Consider the following 26,947-nt stretch of genomic DNA (forward strand, 5'->3'; position numbering starts at 1 on the left):
TGGACATTTCTGTCAGCGCCTGACCAAGTGTCAAATTTAAATCTCACACTTTACAGTGTTTAATAGTAGATGGTACAAATATAAACCTGGCACCTGCTTAAGAACTTTGTGATTGGCTCACACATTACAACAACAGAGTGTCTTACATTAGATCATCGTGACATTCTGCACGGTTCAGCCATTAATGGTACAATACTGTTCACAAAGTAAAGAGTTTTTAGTGGAAATGTGGGAGCCATAAAATTGTCATACATTTGCCAGAGATTGTTGGCTGGCATTTTGAAAATAGACTCCTATTCACACATGACCTCCAAATGGAAAGTGCTACAGAAAAGGCTGCATGGTCAGAGTGAGTCAGGGAGAGGGGGAGAGAGAGAGAGAGAGAGAGAGAGAGAGAGAGAGAGAGAGAGAGAGAGAGAGTGAGAGAGAGAGAAAGAGAGCAACAGAGAGACTTTTTCTCCTACCCTGTAGAGAGCGCTACATTTGTCCTTAAAGCAGGGTGCTAAGCGGGAGTAGATCTGGAGAGAGTAGTAATAGGCAGCAAGCTGGAGCGACAGGGCCGATGGGGGCTGCTTCTCAAAACACGAGTTCGCATCCAACACCTGAGAAAGAGAGAGAGAAAGAGGCATTTAACACATTTTACTGAGCCATCGTAGCCAAAATTCTGGAAAAGTGAAAAATAGAGCCAAATAGAATAGAGAGAAGAGAAGAGACGAGACGAGACAATAGGAGAGGAGATAAGAGATGAGACAAGACAAGAGACTTTGTGAGGAGAGAAGAGATGATAAGAGACGCAGAGAGGAGAGGAAAAGAGAGACGAGACGAGGGCTGTGGAGGGGAGGAAAAAAGTGTAGAAGAGGAGAAGAAAAGAGACGAGAGGAGATAAGACGAGACAAGACACGATGAGAGGAGACAAGAAGAGACAAGGCGAGGAGAAGAGATGAGAAGAGAGATTGGAGACGTAGAATGGAAGAAAAAATAAGAATAAAGAAGAAGACAGGAGAGAAGTACAGCAGAGTGCAGAGAAGAGAAGAGAAGAGAAGAGAAGAGAAGAGAAGAGAAGAGAAGATATTTGATATTTGTCTCATTTGAATGTTTCAGATCATACTTTTAATATTAGAAAAAGAAAACCCAGGTAAACACAAAATGCTGTTTTCAAATGATGATTCAATTTATTAAAGGAAAAGTGCTGTTCAGTCCTACCTGGCCCTGTGTGAAAAAGTCTCTTAACCTCTAAATCAACCAGTTAACCTAATTCAATTGACTAATGGGTTCAATTTCACTGACCACACCCAGGCATGATTACTGCCAGACTAGTTGAATCTAAACATCACTTTAATAAAACTGTCTACCAATGTGAAGCAGGCTACAAGGTCTCAAAAAGCAGCACATGATGCCACATTCTGAAGAGATTTAAATACAGACGTGAAACAAAGTCATTTCCCAGTCTGGAAGAGGTCACAAAACCATTGCTAAGGCTCTGGGACTTCAGCAAACCACGAGAGCCATTATCCACTAATGGAGAAAATTTTGAACCTACCAAAATTTCACCAATTACCACAAAAGGACCCACACAAAAATCTAAAGAACTGCAGGTCTCACTTGTCTCAATTAAGGTCAAAGTACACATATACTCAATAAGAAAGACACTGGGCAAAAACTGCATCCAAGGCAAAAACCATTGCTGACATAAAAGAACACAATGTCTTGTCTCTAGACGACCCCCCAAAAATTTGAGGTAATATTCTGTGGAATGAATATTAACTTTTTGGAAGATATGGGTCCTGTTACATCTGGTGTAAAGCTACCACTGCATTGCACCATCATACCAACAGTCAAACATGGTGGTGGTAGTGTCACGGTCTGGGGCTACTTCGTTTCTGCAGGACCTGGACGACTCGTCATAATTGATGGAACCATGAATTAGTTGTTTTGTTTTTTTTTAAGGAGAATATCCGCCCATCAGTTTGTGACCTAAAGTTCAAGTGCAGTCAGGTGATTGGCTCAAAAGAATCAAAATTAAAGTTTCGGAGTGGGCAAGCTGCATTCTGTGATTACTCGTGTTGTCTTTATCTTATACTAAAATGATATTAAAATTAGCACAGAAGAAATTGGCTGAGGGGCAAACACTTTTTCACAAAGACACCAGTGTGTCCAGCACTAAATCCCAGAGCAGGAGTCTTACTCATTCTCTCAGCATTTATGGAATGACAGGACAAATCTCACATTTGGGCAATCAGCTACGGGATCAAGGACATATCCTGATAATCCACTGGCTGAATTAGAGATGCCGTACGCTGCTTCAGCCGAGGCTGTTATTCAGGCGAAGGGAAAGGAAGTAAACAGCCACAATCCTGAGTTAATGCACTTGTCTGCCTGTAGCAAATGGGCACGCTCTGTGGTATTAAAGTGGGCTCTTTTAAAATTTCCCTTTATATTTATTTTCTTTTTAAATACCAAATCCGCCTCAGTCAGTGGCGACATGGCTTAAGACCAGCTCACGCTTCACGCATGAAAAGGAGAGAGAGAGATGCACTAATCATATCACAGGACACTCATATTCTCCCACAGACACACATACACATACCTGTGATCTGTAAATAGAGCAGGGTGACTTACCTGAGGAAGAGCGAGCAAATAGGCCAGAGCAAGCATCATGTCGCGGGGAAAAGCGGCGCTAGCCAGCTGGAGCAGAACTGAGGGGTGATGAAGAGGGGGAGAAAAATTAATACTTCAGACTTATTACCAGAAGACAAGCATCATCTGGCGCTGTCGTTCATTACAGCACAGAGAGAGAATAAAAGACAGCGTTTGTGTATAATCTGCTTTAGGATGTGTTTATGTCTCCTGGTTACGGGGCTACAGTACAGTCTAAAATATTATCATCTTCTTTCATCTAATTACTGTAACATTTCAGTTCTTTATGTAAACAGGCTCTGCGCAGGGCAGTGTGGAGCACTGGGACCCCACAAAAGGAATACTGTGTGTGTCAATGTGTGTGTAGCAAGTCACTGTTTACACCGTCACACACACAAACATAGATAAATGTTGTTAGATCTGCTCATACAAGCTCTCCTAGCTGGTGTTTCAATAGGAACAGGGACTAAAGTGACCGTCTGCATTTAGATCTATAAGAAAGAGTTCAGTAAAATGTGTCTGAAAGCAAAATCACATTCAATATTTGTGTATTAGTGCAATATGTAAGGGAAAACAGAAGCACAACTGTTTCTCAGGAAGGAAGGAAGGAAGGAAGGAAGGAAAGAAAGAAAGAAAGAAAGAAAGAAAGAAAAGAAAGAAAGAAAGAAAGAAAGGTGAAAAAACAAATAGGAATGTGAAAAGAAATTATGAAAAATAAACAAACAAAAAACAAATAACAAGAAAAAAAAGAGAGAAAGAATACAAGAAATAAAGCAAGAAATGAAGCAAGAAAGAAAGCAAGAAAGAAGGAAAGATTCATTGTCCATGCATTAGTGTGATATATAAGCAAAAATAGAAGAACATCTGTTGCTCAGGTGACAAAGTGTTAATACAGGTCATGATCAGACAGCATCAGTGAGATCAGTCCATCCACAGACACACAGGGAGGGGTGTTCTAGGAGGGGAGCAGTGAATAAACCCCTCATTACAGAGACCAATGACGATCTGAAAGGTCTGAGGAGCTGAAACCATCAGCACTGCTCTACAGAGATGGGTTATCCTTCACCATCTTCTGCACAAGTGGACAAAAGTATGTGCAGGATACATCAGGAGAACGGTACAGGCCTCAGTGCTTGACCCCTGCAGCGTGGGGGTCCGGTGCTTCTGTTATGCTGTGAAGGGCACTTCGCTGGCATGGTGTGGGTCCACCTGTTCAGTTAGTGTGACGGGTCACTAAGAATAAGTACAAAGCTATTCTGACTGATCATCTTTATGTTATGAACCAAATGCAACCCTAAACACACAGGTCAGATCAACAGGTGAGGGTAACGTATCTGTCAGCCCCACATCACTGCTGCTCTCCAGACCGCACTAATGCCCACTGACGTCCTGTCAGCTATTCTGGGCTGCCACTGTATTAGCAGCGTTTCATGTGTCACCCAGCGGCAGCAGCTCACTTTAATCAGGAACAACAAAAGCACAGGGAGACGTGAGTGTGCGTGTGTGTGTGTGTGTGTGTGTGTAGGTGTGCGCATGTTGGGCTGGAAAGCCGCCAGAGCTGGTTAAGTTCTCCAGTGTTTCAGCACCAGCACAACCACAGACAGCCTGACAACTCCTACTGACACATCTGTACTGAGCATAGCACTTAAACACAACACAGACCACACACAGCAACAGAGCAGAGAGAGAGAGAGAGAGAGAGAGAGAGAGAGAGAGAGAGAGAGAGAGAAGAGGAAGAGAGAGAGAGAGAGAGAGAGAGAGAGAGAGAGAGAGAGAGAGGAGGAAGAGAGAGAGAGAGAGAGAGAGAGAGAGAGAGAGAGAGAGAGAGAGAGAGAGAAACAAAGGAAAAAGAAACATAAATGCAAAAATAATGCAAAAAAGGAAAGAAAAGACACTAAGAGGGCACAAAAAACCAATTTTAATATCCACAGAAAAAGAGAAGGAACAAATATTTTAAAAGAAAAAAGAAAAAACTAAGGTGGAAAAAATAGAAAAAAGAAAAAGGAAATGATAAGAATAAATAAAGGGAAAGAAAAATAAAAAGGTAAGGAAACAAAATTATAATATAAATATAATGCAAAAGACAAAGACGAGACAAAAAAAAGTGAGAAACACTAAAAAACCACAATGTTACTTAATTAAATGAAAGAAAAAACTAAGAAAAAAAAATTGGAAAAATAATGCAAAAAATGATGAGAGAAAAATATACAATGAATGAATAAACAAACAAACAAAGACAATAAAAAGAAAAGGAAAAGATAACTATAATTATAATGCAAAAGAAAGAAAAAACAGAATGGAACAAATCAAATAAGAAAAAGAAGAAAATGATAGAAAAAGCTAACAAATAGTTAAAGAAAAATGGGAAAAAGAGAAAGAAAAGAAATAAACTAAGAAAGAAAAGAAAAGAGCAAGGTGAAAAAAATAATGCAAAGACAATAAAAAAAAAACAAAAAATAAAAAAGAAATGAGGTACAACAAACAAAAATAAAACGAAAGGAAGATGTGGAAGAAAATGAAAAAGAATGAAAAAAATAAGAAAAGGAAACACGAAAGAACCAGCAGATGCTACAACGAAACGAAATTAAGAAGAAAAGAAAAAGTGGCAAAAGTGTGACCGGCTGGCTTCTTTAGAAATAAAGAAACGTATCAGACTGAATCAGACACATTAATCCAATTTGTCATGTGGGACTTTTCTACAGCCAGACAGTGTGAACTCTAAGACTTATTTAAGGCTTATTATGGAGGTCTGGAAACAGACCCTCTGTGGATGAGAACAGCCGACCCAGACAATACAGCACACAGACCATCTCTGACATTACAGGATCAAAAAACACCCTCAATACTGAAGCTTCACACTGACACACACTGGACCTGGCAGATGACAGAAGACAGGCACGCAGTATTTAACGCAGATACAGATCTACAGGTGGAGCGACTCTGTCTGCACGTACAGAGACAAAGTGAGTTTTACCTCTCCAGCTATTCATTAAGTGTTACTGTACAATAACTTACACAACGGTGACTCCGAGCTAAATATACACCACAGAAAGACGGCAAGACACAGAGAAAAAAGACTCAGGCAACTTTTCTTATTTCTGGCTTTTCCAATGAGATTATTTAATGTTCCGTTTTTTTAAATGTGCGTATTAGAAGTGGATGAAAACCCTCTAGAGCAGCGGTTCACAAAGAGGGTCATCTAGAGGGGCCACGGGAAGATCCTGGAAGTTGTATCGCTACTTAGTTGCATTTAATGTTTAACGCTCTCCTGCGTCTACTTAACGAGTTATCTGTACTGTTACAGAACACCTCCACGTCTGTTGTACATGCAGGTCAGCAACAGCTTCGGAGAAAGTTAGCAGAATGGACACTGGTGAGACAATGTCCGGTCAATTAAAATTAATGTAGTGAGGGGTGTCGCATTAGTACTTAATATCCACAGAGGGGGCTTAGACTAAAAATTAGAGAAACGCTTCACTGCTGCTTCTCGGGGGGGAAGAAGGGTGAGAGAGAAGTGGGGGAGAGAGAGGCAGACAGACAGACAGACAGAGGAGAGAGAGAGAGAGAGAGACAGAGAGAGAGAGAGAGAGAGAGAGAGACAGAAAGGAGAGAGAGAAGGGGGCAGAAGGGAGAGAGACAGAGAGAGATGGGAAAGAAAGAGAGGAAAAGGACAGAGAGAAAAAGTCAGAGTGAGAGAGAAAGGAGACAGAGAAGTGGGGGAAAGAGACGAGAGAGACAGAGAGAGACACAGAGAGAGAGAGAGGGGAGAGAGACAGAAGGGAGATAGAAAAGTGAGGGGGGACATGAGAGACAGAGAGAGGGGAGGGGGGAGACACAGAAAGGAGAGAGAGAAGGGGGGGGCAGAAGGGAGAGAAAGACAGAGAGAAGGGAAAGAAAGAGAGGAAAAGGATAGAGAGAAAGAGTCAGAGTGAGAGAGAGTCAACGTAAGGTGGAGAGAGAGACCACGACAGAGTCAGAAAGAAGGAGTTAGAGATAGCAGGGGAGAGAGTGTTCCTGCTCTTTATGCTTGCCACCATTTGCATTTCTATGGCAAAGTTCTTCCTTCTTCTCCTCCGTGCATCGATTTCCTCGTTCAGCTCATCCATCTTGCAGTGAGAGGGCCTGATATTTTGACTAGCCGCTATCTCTCTTGTATCGTGAGGCGACGCGTTATTTACTGCTGTCGACTCGCCGTGAGTATACATTAATTAATCAATGTGATGCAACTGTTCCGGACGCGCAAGGCCAGAGAACGGCCATTTGTCATAGAGACGGACAGCGGGGAGCAACAGCGGCCCCCTCGGGTTAAACGCTCTGCTACTGCTAACAGCGACAATGCAGCTAACAAGAGCAGCAGCAGTGGAATTCTCAACAAGAGGAAGTGTGTTTTAGCATGTTTTTGGAGAATGGAAGACATGGAAGGGATTTACCAATCAGACCTGAAACATCGATACTGTCAGCAGATTCTTCATATTAAATGAGCCAGATTTGGATAGCAAATAAACTCAATATGTAGCTAGTGAACATGTGCTACCTTCTGTGGCAGGGAAGACCTGCTGACCCTCACTCTTGGTCTCAGCAAGCTTGCCAGTGCGTAGCAGGACTTCTGCAAAGCCTTCTTGAGGGATGTAATCGTATAAGGAGTACACATCCTCAATCTGAAATACACAGTGCAGCAAAGATTCAAACACGCCAAAACAGTCATTATTTTTCTTATGTCATCTATTACAGTGACTGCTATTATTAACTATACAATATCATTTAAAAGTTTGGACACTCCTAAATAAGTTAACATTTTCAAAGTGTTAAAGTCATTTGATGCTTCTGCTTTATGAATTTATTTCTAAGACAAATTTAAATAGTACAGATGAAATCAAATTGGACCTTTTTTACCTTATTATTTCATGTTCCTGCTCACATTAAACACAATCATATTGTACAACATTTGAGTCCATATCCTACATGTTCTTTTTTTCGTGTGTGTGTTTCTGTCACCAGAACAATCATAGTTCATTTATACACAACTCTTTATCCCTTGCCAAAAAAACAGGTTATGTTAAAACACTTCTTATAACTTCAACGGGAGGGGCTAAACTGGCACAGGCTGAATCGGTGGCTGTATGACATCACAAAACAATCAATTCTAAACAGGCTATTTTTGCATCTTCCATGTATATTTTCCATATATATATATATATAAAAACACCACATGGTGTGGCTAGAAAACAGAATGTCTTTGTGATGCTTCATGCACCTGACACATAATAATCAATAATACTCGCGCCCGTTGCCACGCATGGCCATGTAAAACACAGGAGCGGCTGCAAGAAGCACTCAGCGGTGCAGTTTTGTCTAAAACCTCCTTTTGTTGAGTTTATAAGAGTTATTTAAGCTGTCCATGCTTATGTTTAGTTTGTCTCGCTGTTTGTGGTTCACTGGGTCCATCATTGTAACACGGCAGGGCAAAATACATGTCATGAGAGAACATCATAATGGTATACCTCCCACTCTTACGCTACATCAGAGACATTATAAAGGAAACGCTGCCACTGCTGTAACGTTTTCCCTGCTAGGTCGACTTCTGCTACATCAAACAAGGTAGTGTGAAAAGAGACTGCAGATGTAGATGTGTTTTGCATGTGCAGAGACCACACCACATGCAGTAAAAATTAAAACACGCAAAATAAACATTCCTCTCGCAAGGTAAAATCAGTTCTGCTAACCAACATCTTTTGCTAGCTTGTTTTACTCGTGTTCTCGATTGTACTCCACACGGTAAAAAAGCAAACACTAAAGGAATCTGAGGTGGGTTTTAGAGAGGGTGTATGGTCGTTAGCAGCTGATTTTGCTGCACTTTGCTGCAGGACTATAAGTTGTTTGTTTTTATTTATTTACACTTTTTTTAGTCACTGCATATTTCCTTGTATGTTATTTCACAGTTCTGAAGTCATTATTATTATAAACCGTGAAAAACAGTAATAATAAGTAAAACCCTTCAAGAGCAGGTGAGTCCAAACAGCTAGACAAGAACGACGAGAAAGAGGACGAGGCTGAGGAACTAACTGGATTGATGTATGGATCCTCTAGCAGCTCCTCGTAGAAAGGGCTGCATCCTTGCCTCTCCATTTCAACGTTTTCCCCAGCTTCACCGCCACGGTTAGAACCCGACCCCTGACCCTAAAGAGAGAGAAAAAATTCTCATCAAACATTCATGAAACATTTACACAACATCCACAATCCCAAGCGACATTCACTATGTTACACTAGGGCTCATAATGCATCAGAGCTTTCATCCCCATATGCACCAATCCAAGGACAGACCCTTGCTCAGGTTAGCCTTCAGAGAAATTCACTACAGAAGACTATTTTAAATATAGATGTTCTTCTCGTCATTGGCGTTGGAAGCTAAAGAAAGCTTTCAGGCAGTTATAGTAGAGCGTAAGAGAGCACCGAGCACCCAAATTGACCCATTAATGGGTTCATAGCTTCACCTCTGCCAGGTCTGAATGGTAAATAGTAGAAATCTACAATGCACAAGGAGTTCAATTGGGTCAATTTTTCCTTTTTTACCATGGAGAGAACAGTGGGGATCTTTCTGAGCTTTTCCAGACTGGAAATGGTCATAGAGGGGTGATCTTGGTAACAGCATCACTGCAGGACCTCAAAAACAGCACGTTTATGTGGATGAATCTGTGTCTGCATGTGTGAAAGGCACTGGAGAATGTATGTATTTATATATGTACACTACAGACCAATTAAGTCACTTTGCCAACAACCAACACAACACGTTTACTGCCATCTAGCTTACTTAATGAAGATTTCCAAAATACTTTACTTTTCTTCGATAAAGCTTTATTTTTTCTGGATAAAGTTATATTTTTTCTTACTTTTATTAGCTCTTTTTATAGATTATTTTGTGTTTACCCTTGTTCTTATGCTTTATGTTAGGTTTGGACACAATTTGCGTGTTTTTGTTATTTTAATCATGATGTATTGTTGTGTTGTTGTCTCATGCAGTCGTATGCAAAAAAACACCCCTTGTCAAATTATGTTTTGTTCATTTTTAAAGAAAAAACAAGTTAAAACATCCTCTATAAAGAACAAAGTTATATATAATTTTTTTCTCCAAACTTTCTCCAAATTGCACTTTATTTATTTATTTCTTTATTTATTTTTTCATTTTTTATGCACAGGCCACATTTTGTGTTTTTTTTCCCTCCAATATGTTAAAAAAAAGTAATTGTGCATTAAAATGTGCAAAAGTATGTTCTCTGTAGAGGATTTGTAAACTCGCATTCACACCAACAAAAAAAATCAACAAAACCTATCATTTGAATGGGGTGCTAAAACCTTTGCATACGACTGTGGTTAAAGAAGGGCTGAGTCTTTTAGTGTGGCTCTTATGCCTAGTGGTCGTCTACAGTCTGGCGCAATCATCAAGAGATCATCAGTCTGAATACTGGTGATACTTATTACCACATTGTCAGCAAACATTTCACAGACACTAATAAAACTGTGGTGCATCAATATGGCGGATATTAATGGCCAAACAAATTATTGCACAGGCTGTAGTTAATAAATAAACCCTTTCAACAGATAACACGGCTGAAAAAATTATGCTAACAATCTATTGTTATTCAAGATCTCTTGAAAGAAAATGACAAATTTCATGTTTATGTTTACAAAGGTAGTGTTGCTTTTAATCTGTTGGTCTGTAGTGTGCGCTGTGGTTCTTAAATCGATTTCAAACCAGAAGCGGTGCGCATGATAAGCAGGAACCACTCCACAATGCTTTTTATATCATCATGCAAAGCAGTTTCTGTTTGCATTGTGTTTACATATAATACAACTGCCTTTAAAGTCAGTTTATTGCTTTTATGTTGATGACATAGGACACAGCTAGCTTTTCAAGTCATTAACTGCTTGAAAGTGAAAGAAAAATAAAAACCTAAACGCTACTGTGACATTTGCTGGCTTTCTCACCATGCGTTCTATATATTTATATCTATAATAATTATACTATTTCTATTGTGTTTATATATAGACAGAAAGTTTATATATTGACAGACAGTCGGTGCTCTTTATTTGTTGCTGAGGAGGATTTTTTTTTGCACACAAAAACACATTTTCAGGTTCTTCTGGCTACTGTGCAAGTGCATTCTCCACAAGGAGGGGGAGCTTTTCTTGCTCATGGTTTTACCAGCAAGCTGAGTGGCTCACTTCATTAAAGGGCAGAACTTTCCCTGTAAACAGATGCGACGTTGAGCATTATTAGTTTTCCCATTAACTGTCTCCTCCTTAACGTCTCTGGATCATCTGGTGTGAAACTGGCTTTGCATGCAGTATGTGGATAGTCTGTGTAAATAGTACTGTACGTGCCTTACATGCAGTGTGTCTGTGTTTGGTTAGTGTGTCTTCTGTGCATCTTACATGCAGCGGGCGGAGATAGTTAAGAGACTCCTTCCACCAGTGCGAGTCACTGACGGCAGTGAGAACAGCCTTGGTGGTGAGAGTGGTGTTGGTCAGGACCTCCATGGTGCGGGCAGTGGTCCTCTGGAGTAGCGCTGTAGGCTGAGCACCTCCCAGAGACCCTCCACTTACTCCCATAGTAGCCTGCTACAATCACAGACAGACAGACAGAGTGAACCTCAGAGCCACACAGAGACTGACAGACTGACTTATTGTACATTCCAAAGATGAAGTACTGAGCAGGTGAAGTAACCTCCTTCTATTATGTGCCAAAGTCACCACTAGTTTTAAAAAATGAGCTTAAAACAATTAATTTAGCATTTTATTAGCACTCGCAGCTCTTTTTTTATCACCCTCTTTTCTACTTTTGTGTACTTCCCCACATTTCATATTACTTACTTTATTAAACAGACATAAATGCTGTGTTCTTTACTTCCACATTCCATCTACAGTGATTTACTTACACAGCTTTACTTTTTATGTACATAGACAAAAGCACCTTGAGCAGCATTCTTTTGTATGAAAAGTGCTGTATAAATAAAGTTACAATCATTATTAGACCTCAGAATCAAATACAGGGTAAACACTAGAACCAGGAACAGGCTATAATTCAAAACCACTAAAGCACTGGGGAGGCACTCAACACAGACCTTCAAGCTATTTTATTTAAATATGATGAAATAATCGAGGCACGGCAGACACTCAAAATACGTTCAAGGTTTATATACTAAGGATCAAGAAGCATGAATGGAATTTAAAGGGGACTTCTCCATATATCTGCATAACTCAATCAACGGTTTAGTGTGAAACAGTTCATTGTAGAGAAATGTATCGACCCTGATTTCTTTATAGTGGTGGTGACAGGAACCAGTTATTGCCATGTTTACAATGCACATATAGCTGTTTTATTTACAATACAAAATGACCAGTAAACCTACCCGTGTCTCCTGAGTTTTAAAATGTAATGATAATGCTAAATCTGAAAAATACATTTCATTTGGGCATTATTTTTTCTGGACACTGGATATTTTTATTTGTATTTTGCTGTATAACACTCTGCAAAGACCTCTCCACCATAAATGTAATTTTAAAACATGGTTTCAGATAAAACCACACCCAAAATCATCTTACAGGCATCAGGAATCATTCATAACCATTTCATATAATAACCTTATGTGAGGCAGCTTTTAGAGGCATGAAATGCTTTGGATATCTCTCTCCTAGCACCACCACTGTGAACAATTGTGAATCAATGCGTGTCAAGAAAGGCCCAATTTACACCAAAAGACCCTGAGTATTTTTGAAAAATCAGTGAGTTCTCCTTTAAGATACTTGGTATTACATCATTTAAAGCATTAGATTGCCTAAAACAGGAGCATTAGTACTAATAAACATAATCATTAGTACAAATAAACATAATCCTCTGTAGGACATACAGAAGAAAAAAAAAGGCAGTGTAGGTGACCTAAAACTACACTACTCTCCGCTATAAACTGTATTTTTGAAAATACATTCATGGTGAAACATACAGGTTTTTAATGGCTTTAGATGGGAATATTTAGGCTTTTAAAGGCTTTAAAGCTAACAAGTTATAAGTATGCCATTTCCTAATAATAAATAAATAAATTCTTTTACATATTAACATTTATTAAATTCATTTTGTTGGCTAAAAATCTCGTTCGGATTTTTGTGTCTGTAAGATGTTGATGTGTTGATCATTGTCAAACTCGCAGTATTTTGGGGCAAGTAGGGTTTTTGTTTTAAAGGTAGATGAGCGTCACATTGGAGCTGGATTACCTTCATTTGAGGGCTATAATTTCAATGTTTAGAGACGAGATCAGTGATTTCAATCCAGAACGAAAGATCAGTAGATTTTACAGTCTAACAATAATAACTGCTGAGTGAATGATAATTCTGTAATTGGCTGAACCTGGAGCTCCCTCAGTAACAGTAGTCATGTTCCAATCCACCTCACGCTAATGAAATAAACAAACCTGCTACCTGACATGGCCATGCTCTGTATTGTTATTGTTATTGAGTGGCCTAACAGTAAACTGTACCATCCAGGTTATGATTTTTTCATCAGCACTTGATCTTTTCATCTGCTTTAATTTAGGGAAATTTATCCCACACTAATCAGGCCAGTCAGATCCCTATAAAACTGGACACATCTTTGAAGAGTCAAAACTAATCTAGCTCAAACATTGCTTAAGACTGACTATATAGTTTTACAACTTCATGAAGAAATCAGATGACCCCAGGTTTAGAAACCCCAGCTTTATGCTACAATATTAAAGCACACTTTTTTAAACTTGTACACATTTTTAAGCAGTTGGGCACACGCATCGCCCCAAAATCATTTCCCCTCATCAATACTTCCCCTCATAAATACTATTTGCCATTAACTAGTAATTTAGCCAGCAAACATTACATGGACGCATGCCTCAAAGTTGCACACACATGAGTGTGTGCATGAATGCTTAAATACACTCATGGCAACTCTTTTAACACTGTGCTGGTGCCAGCCATGAAGCCAGCAGCTCAGCTCGAAGGCCATCATAGTTACAGCATATGAAAAATGCAGTGAGCACTTTATGGCCTGTTAAACAAAGACCCACCGCATTTAAAGTGGAATCCCACCATCTTTTTTCTAAACTTCTGCATTACTCTTTCTCTAATTACTCTTGTAGAATAAACAAAGTCATTCAAATGAGTGATTTGATGTGTAATGTCCTGTTCTAGAGGAATTTATCGAGTCAGATCGAGTTCAAAGTGGTGGTGATAGGAACCAGACATCTGCAGCATTTAATGCCTCCTACACAGAACGCTATTACATGACATGGTTTTGAATATGTATGAGGAATTGTTTTACAACAACAATCTTCAAGACAAAATTTTGGCTAAAAAGTGTTTTCTGTTTGGTTTGTTTTAACTGCATTCATGGCTGAGAGCTACATGCAGGGCATCACTATGTAAAATAGTAATACGGTAAAGAAAACTTTTTTCCAGATTTTTCACATTTCTTTTGATTCTTACCCGAATCTCCCCTTGATTTAGTATTATTAAGTGTTGTCAGGTCGTTCGGCAACCATATGGGCAGTGTCCCTCCATAATATCCTGCCTTCTGTTTGGATCTTCAGACTTCTGATTGGCTTGTTCATGATTCCTCTGATTATATACATACATCTTGATGCTGGTCGTCCTTTTTCTCTTTTACCTTTAATGCTTTACAAGAATAACAGTCTTTTCCAATGATCGGTTCTTCTCAGAGTATCCAAAATATGTCCAAAATAAGCTTCAGTTTGGTTATCTGGGCTTCGAGTGAGAGGTGAGACTTTATTTATTTATCTGAGGATCCATTAATTTGTTTTCTTTGCCATGCAACAAACTCTCAAAAGTCAAAGTTGCCACCAAAGTTGAAAGGCATCGATATTTGTTTCTTTCTCACTTGTTTATTGTTCAGATTTTACACCCACAAAGAACCACAGAGAAGACCATGGCCTTGACAATTCTGATTAATGATCAGAGACACATTTGAAGCTCTTTTCACACCTTCATCCTTGTTCTGCCGAGTGTCAATCTGCGTCGTACTTCTTGAGTGCTGAATCCTCTGTTTTTAATAATTGATCTGAGGTGGCAAAAGCATTTCCACCATTTCCAAATGTTCTCCATTAATGGAAAAGTTAGCAGTCTTTCTTCTTGTTATAACCTTAGTCTTCTTCATTTTGAACTGAAGTCCCAACTTTTTTTTTTTTTTTTTAACTTTCCTTATAAGGACTTTCATTCAGGTGTTTCAGTATGACCCCCTATGTCAGTCATGTCCAATTCCCATTTGCTAGTTAGTTCTCCCCCCATCACACTGGCATTGTGCTAAGTGATGGGGGATCCACCCAGAAGAGAGTGAGTCCCTACACTTACCACTATTTTATCACTGTCAACATATAAATATACATATCAACATAAACATGCAAATATACATATTATCAACCTAAACATAAACAACTGAGAAGATAAGTGTAGAGTTCATTGGCCATTTTGCATGGTAAATAAAACAACTACACTTGCGTTGTAGACATCTTGACTCCTAGTTCCTGTTTACAATGACTCAATGACGGAATTCAGCAGAAATTAAACAAAATAGTGATAAGAGAGGAATTCTCCTTTAACACACTCGCCGCACTGCACTCAGCTCACATACAGCTCCAGCAAAACATCCACTCACACAGTATCCAAGCGTGTAGACAATTATTGACTGCTACCTGATCCGTATCGTCCCCCACTCCTTTGGCTTGAGAAGGGTCAATCTTGTAATCTACCGCCTGGTAAAGAATCTGTTAAAAAACAGACAAAAACAAAAACGACCTTTCAGTCATACATTTTCTGCAGAGTTTTCATTTTTGTGGAAGAGATGGGTGTGTTTACTGGAACATATAGATATCCAAACTCATCTTAGTGTGTGTACTTATTTGGGTGTTCAAATATGGCTTGTGCAGTTTGTAATTAGAAATGAAATGTATTTTGTACAGCAGAGAACTGCAGAACACAAGCAGCAGTCATCTATGCATTTTCTTTTCTTAATAATGTTGATAAAACATTTTAATGGAAATATGTATGATTTATGAAACCAAAAGCAAACTCGATTTTCATCTTTGTAGGTGAGCAGACAAGTCAACATTTATAAAAGTGTTATTCTTGTGTTTGAATGCTATTTTTAATTGCTGGGGGTTTGGTTTGATATCAAAAAAAGCTGTCAGTTTTATCTTGGCATGGCCGTCTTTGTGGAAAGGTGTGAACTGCTTTCACAGCAGGGGGTTCTCACCTCATCATTGCTCGCTAGCAGCTCAACATAGAGTCACAACATTTACCCACAGAAAGCCAAGTCCTAGTTGCTCTGATAACAGAATTACAGAGGAAAATATTTTATTTAACTGCATTAATTACAAATTACTACTCAACCACAAAACAACTACCAAACCACACAACCAAACCTTACCAAAAACTACCAAACCACACCACAAACAGTTAGCTTCCAACAATAAAGTTTCTGACCAGAAAACATACTTTATTTTCCCAGTTTAAGCAGGTACAGCAGGTAGCGGAGTGTTACAAGATAACCAGCGGTGTTGTCATTAGTTACTGGAGAAAGGTGCCATAATCCTAAGTCTGGCACATATCTATAAGGAGCAGCCTGCAGTCTGTATTTACGGCTCCTTTTTCTGTGCACGCTGAAAAAGCGTTCAAGCGGTGGGCTGATTGCGCGGGTAAAACGGCTGCTTTCCCCTACCCCACTACACCACCCCCTTGATAGTATCTTCAGTCAGCGATGGATAGAGGGTGCAATCTGATGATGGTATTACCAGCCTAGTTCATAAATATTCCTAACAAACATTTTTTTATAAATTACCACAAATTTGTAAGAGAAAATTCAGTCATTGCTTACCACTCAAACACATCAGTTTCCAGTACGCCCACCAATTGTCTGCATGTTTTTGGGTGATCCTCCCTCAAATGCATATGGATGAGGGAGAGAACGCCATTTTGCATTTTTCCATGAACTGCATGTTTAGGTTCATGCTCTAGTTTGGTACATAACACGCTGGCAGAATGTGTCTGATTTGCTCCTGACACAGCCATGACAGACTGAGTGCAGCACTACCAGCTGACCTACAGAACAACAATTTATACAAATTTCTCATCTTTTTGTGTGAAGTGTTTCCACATACAGCTCTACCTATCTGACACTGTTTAGCCTCTTTCTGTAGATCTCCTATAGTGTGGTTTGGTAGTTGTTGGTGTGCTTGAGTAGTTTTTGGTATGGATTGGTGGTTGTTGGAATGGCTTTGTAGTTGTTGGCATGGATTTGTAGTTTTTGGTGTAGTTTGGTGATTTTTGTTTGCTTCTTTAGTTGTTGGTGTGGTTGGGTAGTTGTTAGTATAGATTTGATAATTTGCATGTTTACAGCTGATAAATCACGTATTTAAAAAAACAATTAAAACTTAACCATGTGAAGCAGCTAAATGCCACTGTTACTGTAGCTATGTGTTGTCTGTTTCGTTTTAAATAACTGAAGCAATCACAAGGTAAAAATCTTTTTAAGCCCCCGTTCATGTTTCCTGAAAGAAGCCATTCTGTGTATGGAACATTGCTGCACAGCTTTTTCAGTTTACCAAACATGACAACGTGTGGGGGAAATCTTTAGCCACCGCGCTGCTACAGAATGTTCTAAAGCCAGACAGCGTATCAGAGCTGATTCGGGACATGAACGTTAAACATTAAAAGAAAACTGATTGTGAAACAAGTATAATTACTTTTGTGCAGCATGATTTCAAAAATTTAAATTGTACTTGATTTGACAATTGCAACAGATGAAAACTATCAGAGACTGATGACACTATTATCGAGCCTATTACCGACAGAATAACACAATTCGCGCCTCAGAATCAGATGTAGTGATGTGGCCACAATATATTTATATGAGTATTTTTCAAATTCTACTCATTTTTTTAAGTGGACTAGAATCATACTTCTGTAAAATGTTTTGGAGGGAAAGAACTTCAAATTGTTTACTCATTCTACATCACTGACATTTCATTTAAGTAAGTAGTGGACGCGCAGTTTACATGATTAATTGCAGCCATGGGAAATCGAACGCTAAAGACACACTTACTGTGCTCGTGCGTACTTCTGGCCCACAATGTCCCTCTATGGCATCATTACACATTCATGATTTAGTGTTAGTTTGTTCCCTCTTTTCATGAGAAGTGCGCTTTGCCACTCGGCTGGAGGCAGACCACCATTATTCTGTGTTAAAACGTGTATGCAGGGGGGGAGAGAACAGATGACAGAGGGAGGGCCGATTGATTGAAAAGAATAAAGAAAAGACTGAGTTGATGTATTCTTTAGAAGTCTCATTTTAGATGCCAGAAGGACACAGACTCACACCAGCGCCTATTGTATGGGAAGAATATTGCTACACAATGACAGTGTGCACACATACATATATATATATATATATATATATATATATATATATATATATGTATATATATGTATATATATATATATATATATACACACACGTAAGAGTGAAAAGCAGGAACGAGTGCTTTTTCTGTGCAGCCTTTCCTGTCATAAAATCAGCAGTGTAAAAGCTGTTACAGTAGTCCAGCCTACCGTGCCCCATTCAACATATCTAAACTCTCACACTGTGCTCAGATCAGAAGTCCACAGAGGAAAGCTCTGAGCAAACGGCACCTATTGAGAAGTTATCAAAATCGAACCTCAGTACACGGGTCCTACTACAATGCTATATTTAATGAAACTTTACTATATAACACTTTTAGAAGTGACTGAGCAGATCTGAGCTGGCTATGCTGGACGATAGCAGCTATTAGTGAGAGACAGAAGAAAGAAGACAGTACAATACAGCTGGCTCCATATACACTGAACTGTACAATCAGAGAGAATGTTCTAAGGTCAAAAGAGGCAGAACTTCAACTCCTGCGTACAACACAAGCAAACAATACGCTGGACCTTATTTACCAAAGCTGTAGGTTACTATGATCAAAATGACTGGAAATTACTTTGTATCTATGTAAAGAGCAAGTGACTGAAAACTAGAGGGCAGCTGATAAAAAACAGTGTTATTACTGAAAACCAGCGTGCAACTTATTGAAAACCAGAGTGTGGTTGATTGAAACAAGACTGTTTGAGCTGATAGACAGCTGACTGAAATGAGAGTGCAGTTGATGAATACTAGAGTGGAGCTGATAAACTCCAAATTATCTTTAAACTAAAATTATCTTTTGATAAAGAGTAATTCACTGAAAACTAGAGAGTTTCTGATTAAAACTAGGGTGTAGTTGATGAAAACTAGAGTGCACTTTACTGTAAACCAAAGATTGTAATTTGTTGAAAACCAGCAAGAAGTTGATAAAAACTAGAGTGCAGCTGATGATGACAAGAACTAGATGCTTGCAAATGATGACAACTAGATGACTGCAAATGATGAGAACTAGAATGCAGCTGATGAAAAATTAGAGCACAATTGATAAAAAAACGCACCCGCAAACTTGTCCTTTACATTATTTGCTTATTTATTTAGTTTTATTTTATTTTTGAAGATGTTTTATGATTTAACCACTGTTAAAATATAAATTTTTCGGCAAATATGAAAATCACAAAACCAAAACTTTCTACGCAATTTGCGAATCTAATGTGCAATTAGATCATCTGCAATATTGATGAACAAGGGTCCCTGTGCTTGGAACAAAGCTTCCCACAGAGCTTGGCAAATGAGTGTTGTGGCTTGCTCCTTTTAGCGGAGTTCAGTTAGTTTGGTGCTGATATGAAATCAGTTTTGTAGTTTCTCTTCTAATGCTAATTCTAATGAAACCAATGGTCAGCATGGAAAAGTTAATTGTTCCTACACTGGTGTAAAAAGCCCACTTGTACCCAGAGTTTGGCTGTGAGAGAAGCGCACCTGTGTCTGCAGGGAGCTGGAGGCTGCTAGCAGGTTCTGGATGTTGGCGGGAGGGCAGTGTGTCAAGGCGAACGCCATCAACTCCTGACGAGACGACAGTCGGGTGTAAGTCTCGCACTGACCCAACTGAGAACACACATCCCAACCTTTGCTGTAGCCTGGAGAAAAAAAGATTCAACACCTTTTTATTGTGTCAGTGTAGTCTATAACTACAGACTCCTACAGCAGTGACCGCCATAGATCCAACTCAAACTTAAGTTTGTTTTAATTACTTTGTTGTGTTTTTTTCTCCTTGCTTTAACAATAAGCACAAGGAGGATGTTTCACTGGTTTTAATACCGTACATAATACAGTGGTGCAGTCATGCACATGAAACAACCTTGAGAGAGAGACATTTTTAAACAAAGTAATTACAGCAAGATATAAAGTGCATCCAATTACAAACTCCCTCTGTTTACAGATACAGTAAACACAGTGGCACTTTCTCAGCCACTTTACAGCAAACTAGGGATGCACACAATGAGTCACTGACTATGTGGTTAGCTTTTCATTATAATCTTTTTTTCTTTATTTATGTTATTACTTTATTCTATAATCTTCCTTTTCCATTTGTATCTTTTTCATTATGTCTTATAATAATAATGGATCCTCATTATTGCTGGATTTAATGGCATTTAGCCAGTATTTGCTTTAAGGGAAGAGCTGAAGATACCACCAATAGTGGCTTTCTAGTGCAATAGTCTTAACATTTCCTTAGCACAAACCACAAGACCACTAGAGTATAGTGATACAAATATATTGTAGGTTGAGGATCTCATCACATTCCCAGACACTTTTCTTGTGTTTTGGTATACAGATTGCTTACTTAAGCTTCATCATCACACAAAGTACACAAAATGCACACAAACATTCTTCTGGAATAGCACAGTTGACCTCTCTGGCTGAAGTTAAAAGAAGTGGTGGGAGTAGCTCACAACTAAAAGAAAACACAATAAAACTTTGAAATACACCAGAACTATTTCAGTGTGCTTTAGCGTAGAGTCTACCGATCTTTGGAACTATCCTGGAGGGATGTATTACCATTCTTCCAAAAGCTATCCCCTCAGTTGGTGTTGTGATGATAGTAGTAGAGGATGCTGTCTAATACGTCAGTCCAAAGTCAAGTCTTAACTGGACCACAGCATATGATTTACATTATTTTCTTACTCATAAAGCCACTCACTGTCCCCTCACACGCTGTGGACGAGGGCCTTGTCAACCTGGAGGTAACCACTCCAAACAAGATAGAGATGTTTCATCAGAGGATGAAGCCAAAACCATAAAAGCCAAGTTTCACCCATAGCATAACAGAGCCACCAGACTCAACGCACTTGTCTTCGCAACAAGGGGTTTATGCACTACATAGATGGACTGCTCTTGCTGACACAGTCTGACCATGTCCTGCATTCTCATTCACCTGAGAAACAGTTGCTCTTATGTTTTTCCTTACACACTCCTCTAATGCACAAATGTTGTGGTCATTGAATGTGCGCTTTTGACCACAATTTCCATCCCTATGTACTGATGTTTTTCCCTTAGACATAAATGCAGAAGGCACTTAATCACTGTTTTCACTGAAACAACAGCCAGTTGAGCAGCCATTATGACAAGCTCCTGCAATCCATGCCTCAATAATGAACCCTCTTTTAAAGCCTCTTGGCTTTTCCTACTTTTCATGGCTATTCAGGTGGTGCAATATACATGGACCTTTCTAGTGAATTCAATTTGATTCCATTTTATTTATATTATTAACACTTCTTACTACAGACATAATCCCAAAGCATTTGTATGATTGTAATTTACAGTTATAGTACAGAAATTTAGGTCCAGATGACAGAATCAAGAAAATGATATTTCAAATGATTGCTTAGACATCCCAATAAGAAAGAATGCGCTGAAATAAGTAAACTTCCCTATTTTTTACTTTACTAACTACTGGCAGGTCTTACAGTCCAGAGACTACTCAGCTCTGAAAGTGGTGTGAGTGTATGATGTAAACCAGTTGCCCTATAATACGATACGGCTGCTCTTCCTGTCGCCTTTCTGGAGAAAAAGATTCAGCTGTGATTACGCTCTAGATCTTCACCTCTCTCACTCTCTCTGCCCTACCTTTTGTCTAATGATATCTTTAGCTCTCCTCATCCATCTTTCTAATCTTTAGCACTGTGTGTGTGTGTGTGTGTGTGTGTGTGTGTGTGTGTGTGTGTGTGTGTGAGTGAGTAATTAGGAAATGGAGCAGTAGAAAGGCTAACCTATTTTCCACTGTGCTGTTATTGGAGCTTGGAGACTGCTGCCGATAGCAATCAGAGATTAGCACCTTCTCTGTTCACAGCCCTGCGCTAATCTACTCACTGCTACACAAACACACACACACACACACACACTCACAAACACACACAGAGCACTATCTGCTTCTCAAATCTGATGCCCAGCTACTGCACAAAGACACACACAGATCTATCTCCTCCTCATCTGATTCCAGAGACTCTGAGACAAACGGAGTGAGAGACAGACAGTGCTAATGGAGATTAGGGAAAGGTTTTATATGATGGAATAGTTCACCTCAACATAAATAAATAAATAAGTAAATATATAAATCACTTGTACTAACCAACTCCTTCGCACAGTACATTAGTAGCCCCAGGGAACTTAAGTCTAAAGGATGCACTGAAATTTCAGCCACTGAAATTTTTGTTAAACAATTACAGCGCACTGCTGCTGATGCCATACTTAATAAAAATAATGAGTGGCATTGGCTTCGGATAATTAAGTTGTAGGACCGATTTAAATATCTTGTTTTCATACCTTGCTGACCATGACTTGATTCTCATAACTTAATTATCTTGCTCTCATGCCCTGCTAAGTTGAGGCTATGACTTGAGTATCTCATTCCATGGCTTACCAAGCTACGGCCACGCATAGAAATCGTATTTCCATGTCTTAGTAAGTTGGGGCAATGCGTTATCTTTATTAAGTGATTAAGTTTAAAGTCATTAAGTCAGTTTTTGGTTAAAAGAGAACAAAGAATGGAAACTCAGAAAGGAGGAAAAAAAAATGAACAGGCCACAAAGTGAGAAAATGAGAATGATGTCTTTCGACAGACATGTTTAAAGACCCCCTCCACTGTAAATCAAGTTTTTAAACTTGTTAGCATGTCCCTATGCTGTCTTTTACATGCTATAACACACATCATGAGTCTCAAAAAGGTGGATTCAGACAGCCAGGGTTTTATACTCCACAAACCTAAGGAACCAATTCTGTCCACTGGCAGGGTGAGGTTTTCCATATCACTAGCATAATAATAAGGTGGAATGAGGTGTATCAGAGTCAGGTGTGGCTAATTTCCCTTTTTTTTTCAACACCATGTTCTGTTTTTGGATGCAAAGTTATATGAGAAAATGTCAGCCTTCATATGCTACCAAAGGGTCCGAAAATCAGAGCAAAAAAGAGGGGGGTTTATTTGGAAAAACTGGACTGCCCCACACAAACTTCCACAGAAATTTTCCAGACTGTTTTGTAAATTTTACTCAAAAACAGATGGGGTTTGCCACTACACTTTTATGAATGCTAGACACTGTTTCATCCATTTATACTGGGAACACAGCGAGTGCGAGCCAACTGGTAAGTTTACTTTTCTTGTGTTTTATCTGCTGACTGTGTATAACAAATCTACAAAGCTGAACTCAGCTTCTTCTTTGTGACCTTTTTGTTTGAATTTTCAGATCTAAATTAGTGTTTTCTTTATGATTATGTTAATCCTGCTCTTGTGGGAACACTGCTTTTACAAAATATGACCTATGAATAACATTTGAGTGTCCAGTTAATGATTAATGTATTCTTCAATGGGCAGTCTTAATCTTGAATATGGAAACATTTCCCTTACCATTTGCAATGCTGATGAGGGTTGTCCGACAAACAATGCATTACCTAGCTACAGTCTCACTGTGTAAGAGTCAGAGAAACTTACCCAGCTAAATCTAACAATCAAGTGAAACCTAGTGAGAATAACAGAGCTATCGAGCTACGTCATCCGTTTGTCTGTCTGCTTGCTGTTTGTTCATTTGTTCGCTCATTTTGTATTTGAGTATAATGACCATATAAAATCTAGATAATGTGTTTAGTGAGCCACGGACAAAGCAGAATAGTCTACACCACCTGCACATGTAAAGTCCATTTAACTCAATACTTCTTGTTTACACTGTTAACTTGTGCTTCAGTGGTGTAGCAGGCTAGGACAGTTGCAGTTTTTTGTTGTTTCTCTCCATTCAAACCTTGCTGGATGTTTAATATAGCATTTAATTTTGGTATCATACAGATTTATTTCATATTTTACTCTGTGTTGCCTGGACTTTAAATCATTAGCTGCAGAATCATTATTCAACACACTTTCAAAACTGTATGGAGGTACTGTAGATCACTGTAGAAGGTTTCAACTACTTTCAACACTTTATGGCTTTGGCCTTTGCATTAAATTTTGACTTGTCGGTAATGTCTAAAACTTTTGTCCACAGGGCCACATAAAGAACTTCGTTCTTAGAAGAGCTGGGGCTAATGACCTTTTCACTTAATCAGAGGGAGCTTTTTCCTATGGTCCTGACTGATATAACACACCAGAGGGAAAACACTGGAAAAAAATCCCTAATGAGCTATGATCCAACAGAATGAGCAAAATTACTTAGATATACCAACAAAAAAATGCATCAAACAAGGAAGAAATGTGTCAAAAGAAGTTAAATGACTTATCTGTTACTTTACTAACTGCCTGAAGGTCTACAGTCCAGAGACTATTTAGCTCTGGAGGCTGGTGGAAGCTATTTTTACCCCTTACCTCAAATGTAATCATTTGGCACAGAATACAGCACATCACAGATGCTTGATCGGATTGAGATCTGGGGAATTTGGAGGCCAGGGCAACACACTGACCTCTTCATGGATATCTGGGAATACTATTGCCATGAAGGAGTGTACCTGGTCCGCAACAGTGTTTAAACAGGTGATAAAAGTGATGTTGACATTAATTCCAGAACCCAGTGAACATTGCCTAGAGAAAGACACTCCCTCCATCAGCTTGTCTTCTTACCGCAGTGCATCTAAAGCCATCATTTCCCCAGGTAAACAGTGCACATTTACCCAGCTATCCATGTGATGTGAAACAAAATGGGACTCAGCTGACCTTCTTACATTGCTCCAAGGTCTAGTTCTGACACTTGCGTGCGCAGGGTGTGATGCACTCTGTGTTGTGACACATTTCCTGTAACCAGCATTAAAAATTTCTGTGACTTGTGCCACAGAAGGCCTTTTGTCAGTTCAGACCAGATAGCCTTCATTGCCCTCAGGCACCGATGACCTTTGGGCACTCAACATCCTGTCACAGATGTGCAATCATCACTGCAGACTGGGAGTGCCCCACAACATGGTTTTTCCTGGCTTAAAATGAAGTGGAAGTGGAACTATCCTGATGATGTGCGCACACGTGCACCATGCCTTCAACTGGCTCAAGTAAACAGTTTTACAAGCAGCATAATATAGGAGTTCTAATAATCATATCACAAAGAAATTATTCTTAAAAATATCTATTTTCTATTAGTTTTTTTTTGTTTTGTTTTGTTTTGTGATAGAGCTTTTGTAAAGGTGCAACCTAGGATCATTACTAGAATAAAAACTTCCATTTTGCAGGAAAGTGACCTAAATCACACACTGACTAAACTAACTGCCAAATATATGTATTATACCAAGAATTTTTAACCAAATTACTGCTCTTTTTTCTCATCCATAATTGTTATGTACTTTTTTCCTGTCATTTATTCTTTTCATATCCCTCTAGTCTTCCATAAACTGCTATTATTGTTCCATAACCTTGCTATCCTCGCCTTCAGCTCGTGCCTGTGACCAAATCACAGCCATGATGTTATTTCGCAATAACACACGACCTCGAGTGTTCTATTGCTTAAGTAACGCAATACAACACTGAACAACCAGTAATTTCTCATTTAATCGCTAATACAGCAACTACTCATACTTCATCATTGCTGTGTCATATGTTAGCCTATAGTACATGTGCTGCATACCTGTAATGTTGCATCTCAAGAACTCAAAGTTGTTCCGGGTAGCGTTAGCATGGTGTCTCATGCAGAGATAACCTTTCTGGATGTGCTGTGCTGATTACAATACAGCACCACCACATGGCACAATGCCACAACCGCCATTACAAATGACAGAAATCCTCTGAGTGTAACGCTCGTTAGAAAATTGTGTTTTCCATGAAGACACCAGTCAGAGTTTTGTCGAGAGCTGGAGGCGGCATGAAATTTGATGGAGGTGGCTGCTTTGTAATTGAAAAAACCTTGCACAACCATTTGAGAGATGCTCTGACCAGGTCGCCTGGCCATAACAATCTGGCCCTTGCCAAAGTCAGTCAGGTCTTTGGACGGCCCATTTCTCCTGCATCCAACACATGTCGACTACAAGAGCCAACTGTTTGCTTACCATTAAGTCATTATGAAATAACTGACATAATTCACTTGATCTGAGATCTCATAATGTTTTGGCTCATTGCTGGGGTGGGCCATATGGCAAAAATATAATATCACAATACAAGAAGACATTTTTAGGATACACATGTATCAAATTATTTAGCTTTTTTTTCAGTTTAATACGTTTGAACAGAGAGTAATGTTTGTATTTAAAAAATTACTACAAAAACTATCATACATTGCACCACACTGAATCCAATTATACAGGCCTAATTAGGCTCTCTTTGTCATAAAACATGCAGCTGGTCACTGTTCTTTAATTACTGACAGTGTCCACAAGGTGCTTAGAAAAGCAGGTTGTGATGTAATTTATCACAATAACGACAGAATATCATCACAGTTCCAACCTCCAGTGCAGTGTTTAATTGTTAGCTATAAGCTTCCATTACATGTCAGCTACACTAGCCTTATTGCTCCAGAGCAAAACTATAGAAGCAAACATACAGAAAGCAGGTTAAATTAAACACAGCTGGCCTGCAGAGATGCTGAAAAAGAAAAGTAGTTGTGTTTACTGATATCTGAGTCTTACCTGCAGCCATCAGGTCCTGGCAGTGGATGTAGGAGGCTTTGTAGTCGTGACAGTGCAGAGCCTGCTCAGCCAACAAGGTTAGAACTTGGCCCTTCCGCCGGGCCTCATCATCACCTACACACACACAAAAGGCAAGGACACAAAGGAACAGCATCAGCAAGCTCGTCAGACAGCAATCACAGCGCCTGTTAACCACTAGCGCCGGACTGGACTGAAAAATCGATTCTCTTCAAAAGCTTTTCCCCAGCATAATGGACC

At 39.2% G+C, this 26,947-nt stretch overlaps 1 protein-coding gene across 3 annotated transcripts in view; it reads right to left on the reverse strand.

The window, feature by feature from the left end:
• nbas (NBAS subunit of NRZ tethering complex) overlaps positions 1-26,947 on the reverse strand; it is a 296,070-nt gene that overhangs the window by 142,009 nt on the left and 127,114 nt on the right. The window contains exons 33-40 of one of the 3 annotated variants that reach the window (XM_036582327.1): positions 26,690-26,803; positions 19,589-19,746; positions 15,366-15,437; positions 11,068-11,250; positions 8,701-8,814; positions 7,172-7,295; positions 2,620-2,696; positions 465-602 (exon numbers count right to left, since the gene is read on the reverse strand). In XM_036582327.1, coding sequence (XP_036438220.1) covers positions 465-602; positions 2,620-2,696; positions 7,172-7,295; positions 8,701-8,814; positions 11,068-11,250; positions 15,366-15,437; positions 19,589-19,746; positions 26,690-26,803 — 980 coding nt within the window. Of the gene's footprint in view, positions 1-464; positions 603-2,619; positions 2,697-7,171; positions 7,296-8,700; positions 8,815-11,067; positions 11,254-15,365; positions 15,438-19,588; positions 19,747-26,689; positions 26,804-26,947 lie in introns of all 3 variants that reach the window. The other 2 variants (XM_036582326.1, XM_036582328.1) reach the window with 2 other exon arrangements.

Source organism: Colossoma macropomum, unplaced genomic scaffold, assembly GCF_904425465.1.
Source record: "Colossoma macropomum unplaced genomic scaffold, Colossoma_macropomum, whole genome shotgun sequence".
Taxonomy (NCBI): Eukaryota; Metazoa; Chordata; class Actinopteri; order Characiformes; family Serrasalmidae; genus Colossoma; species Colossoma macropomum.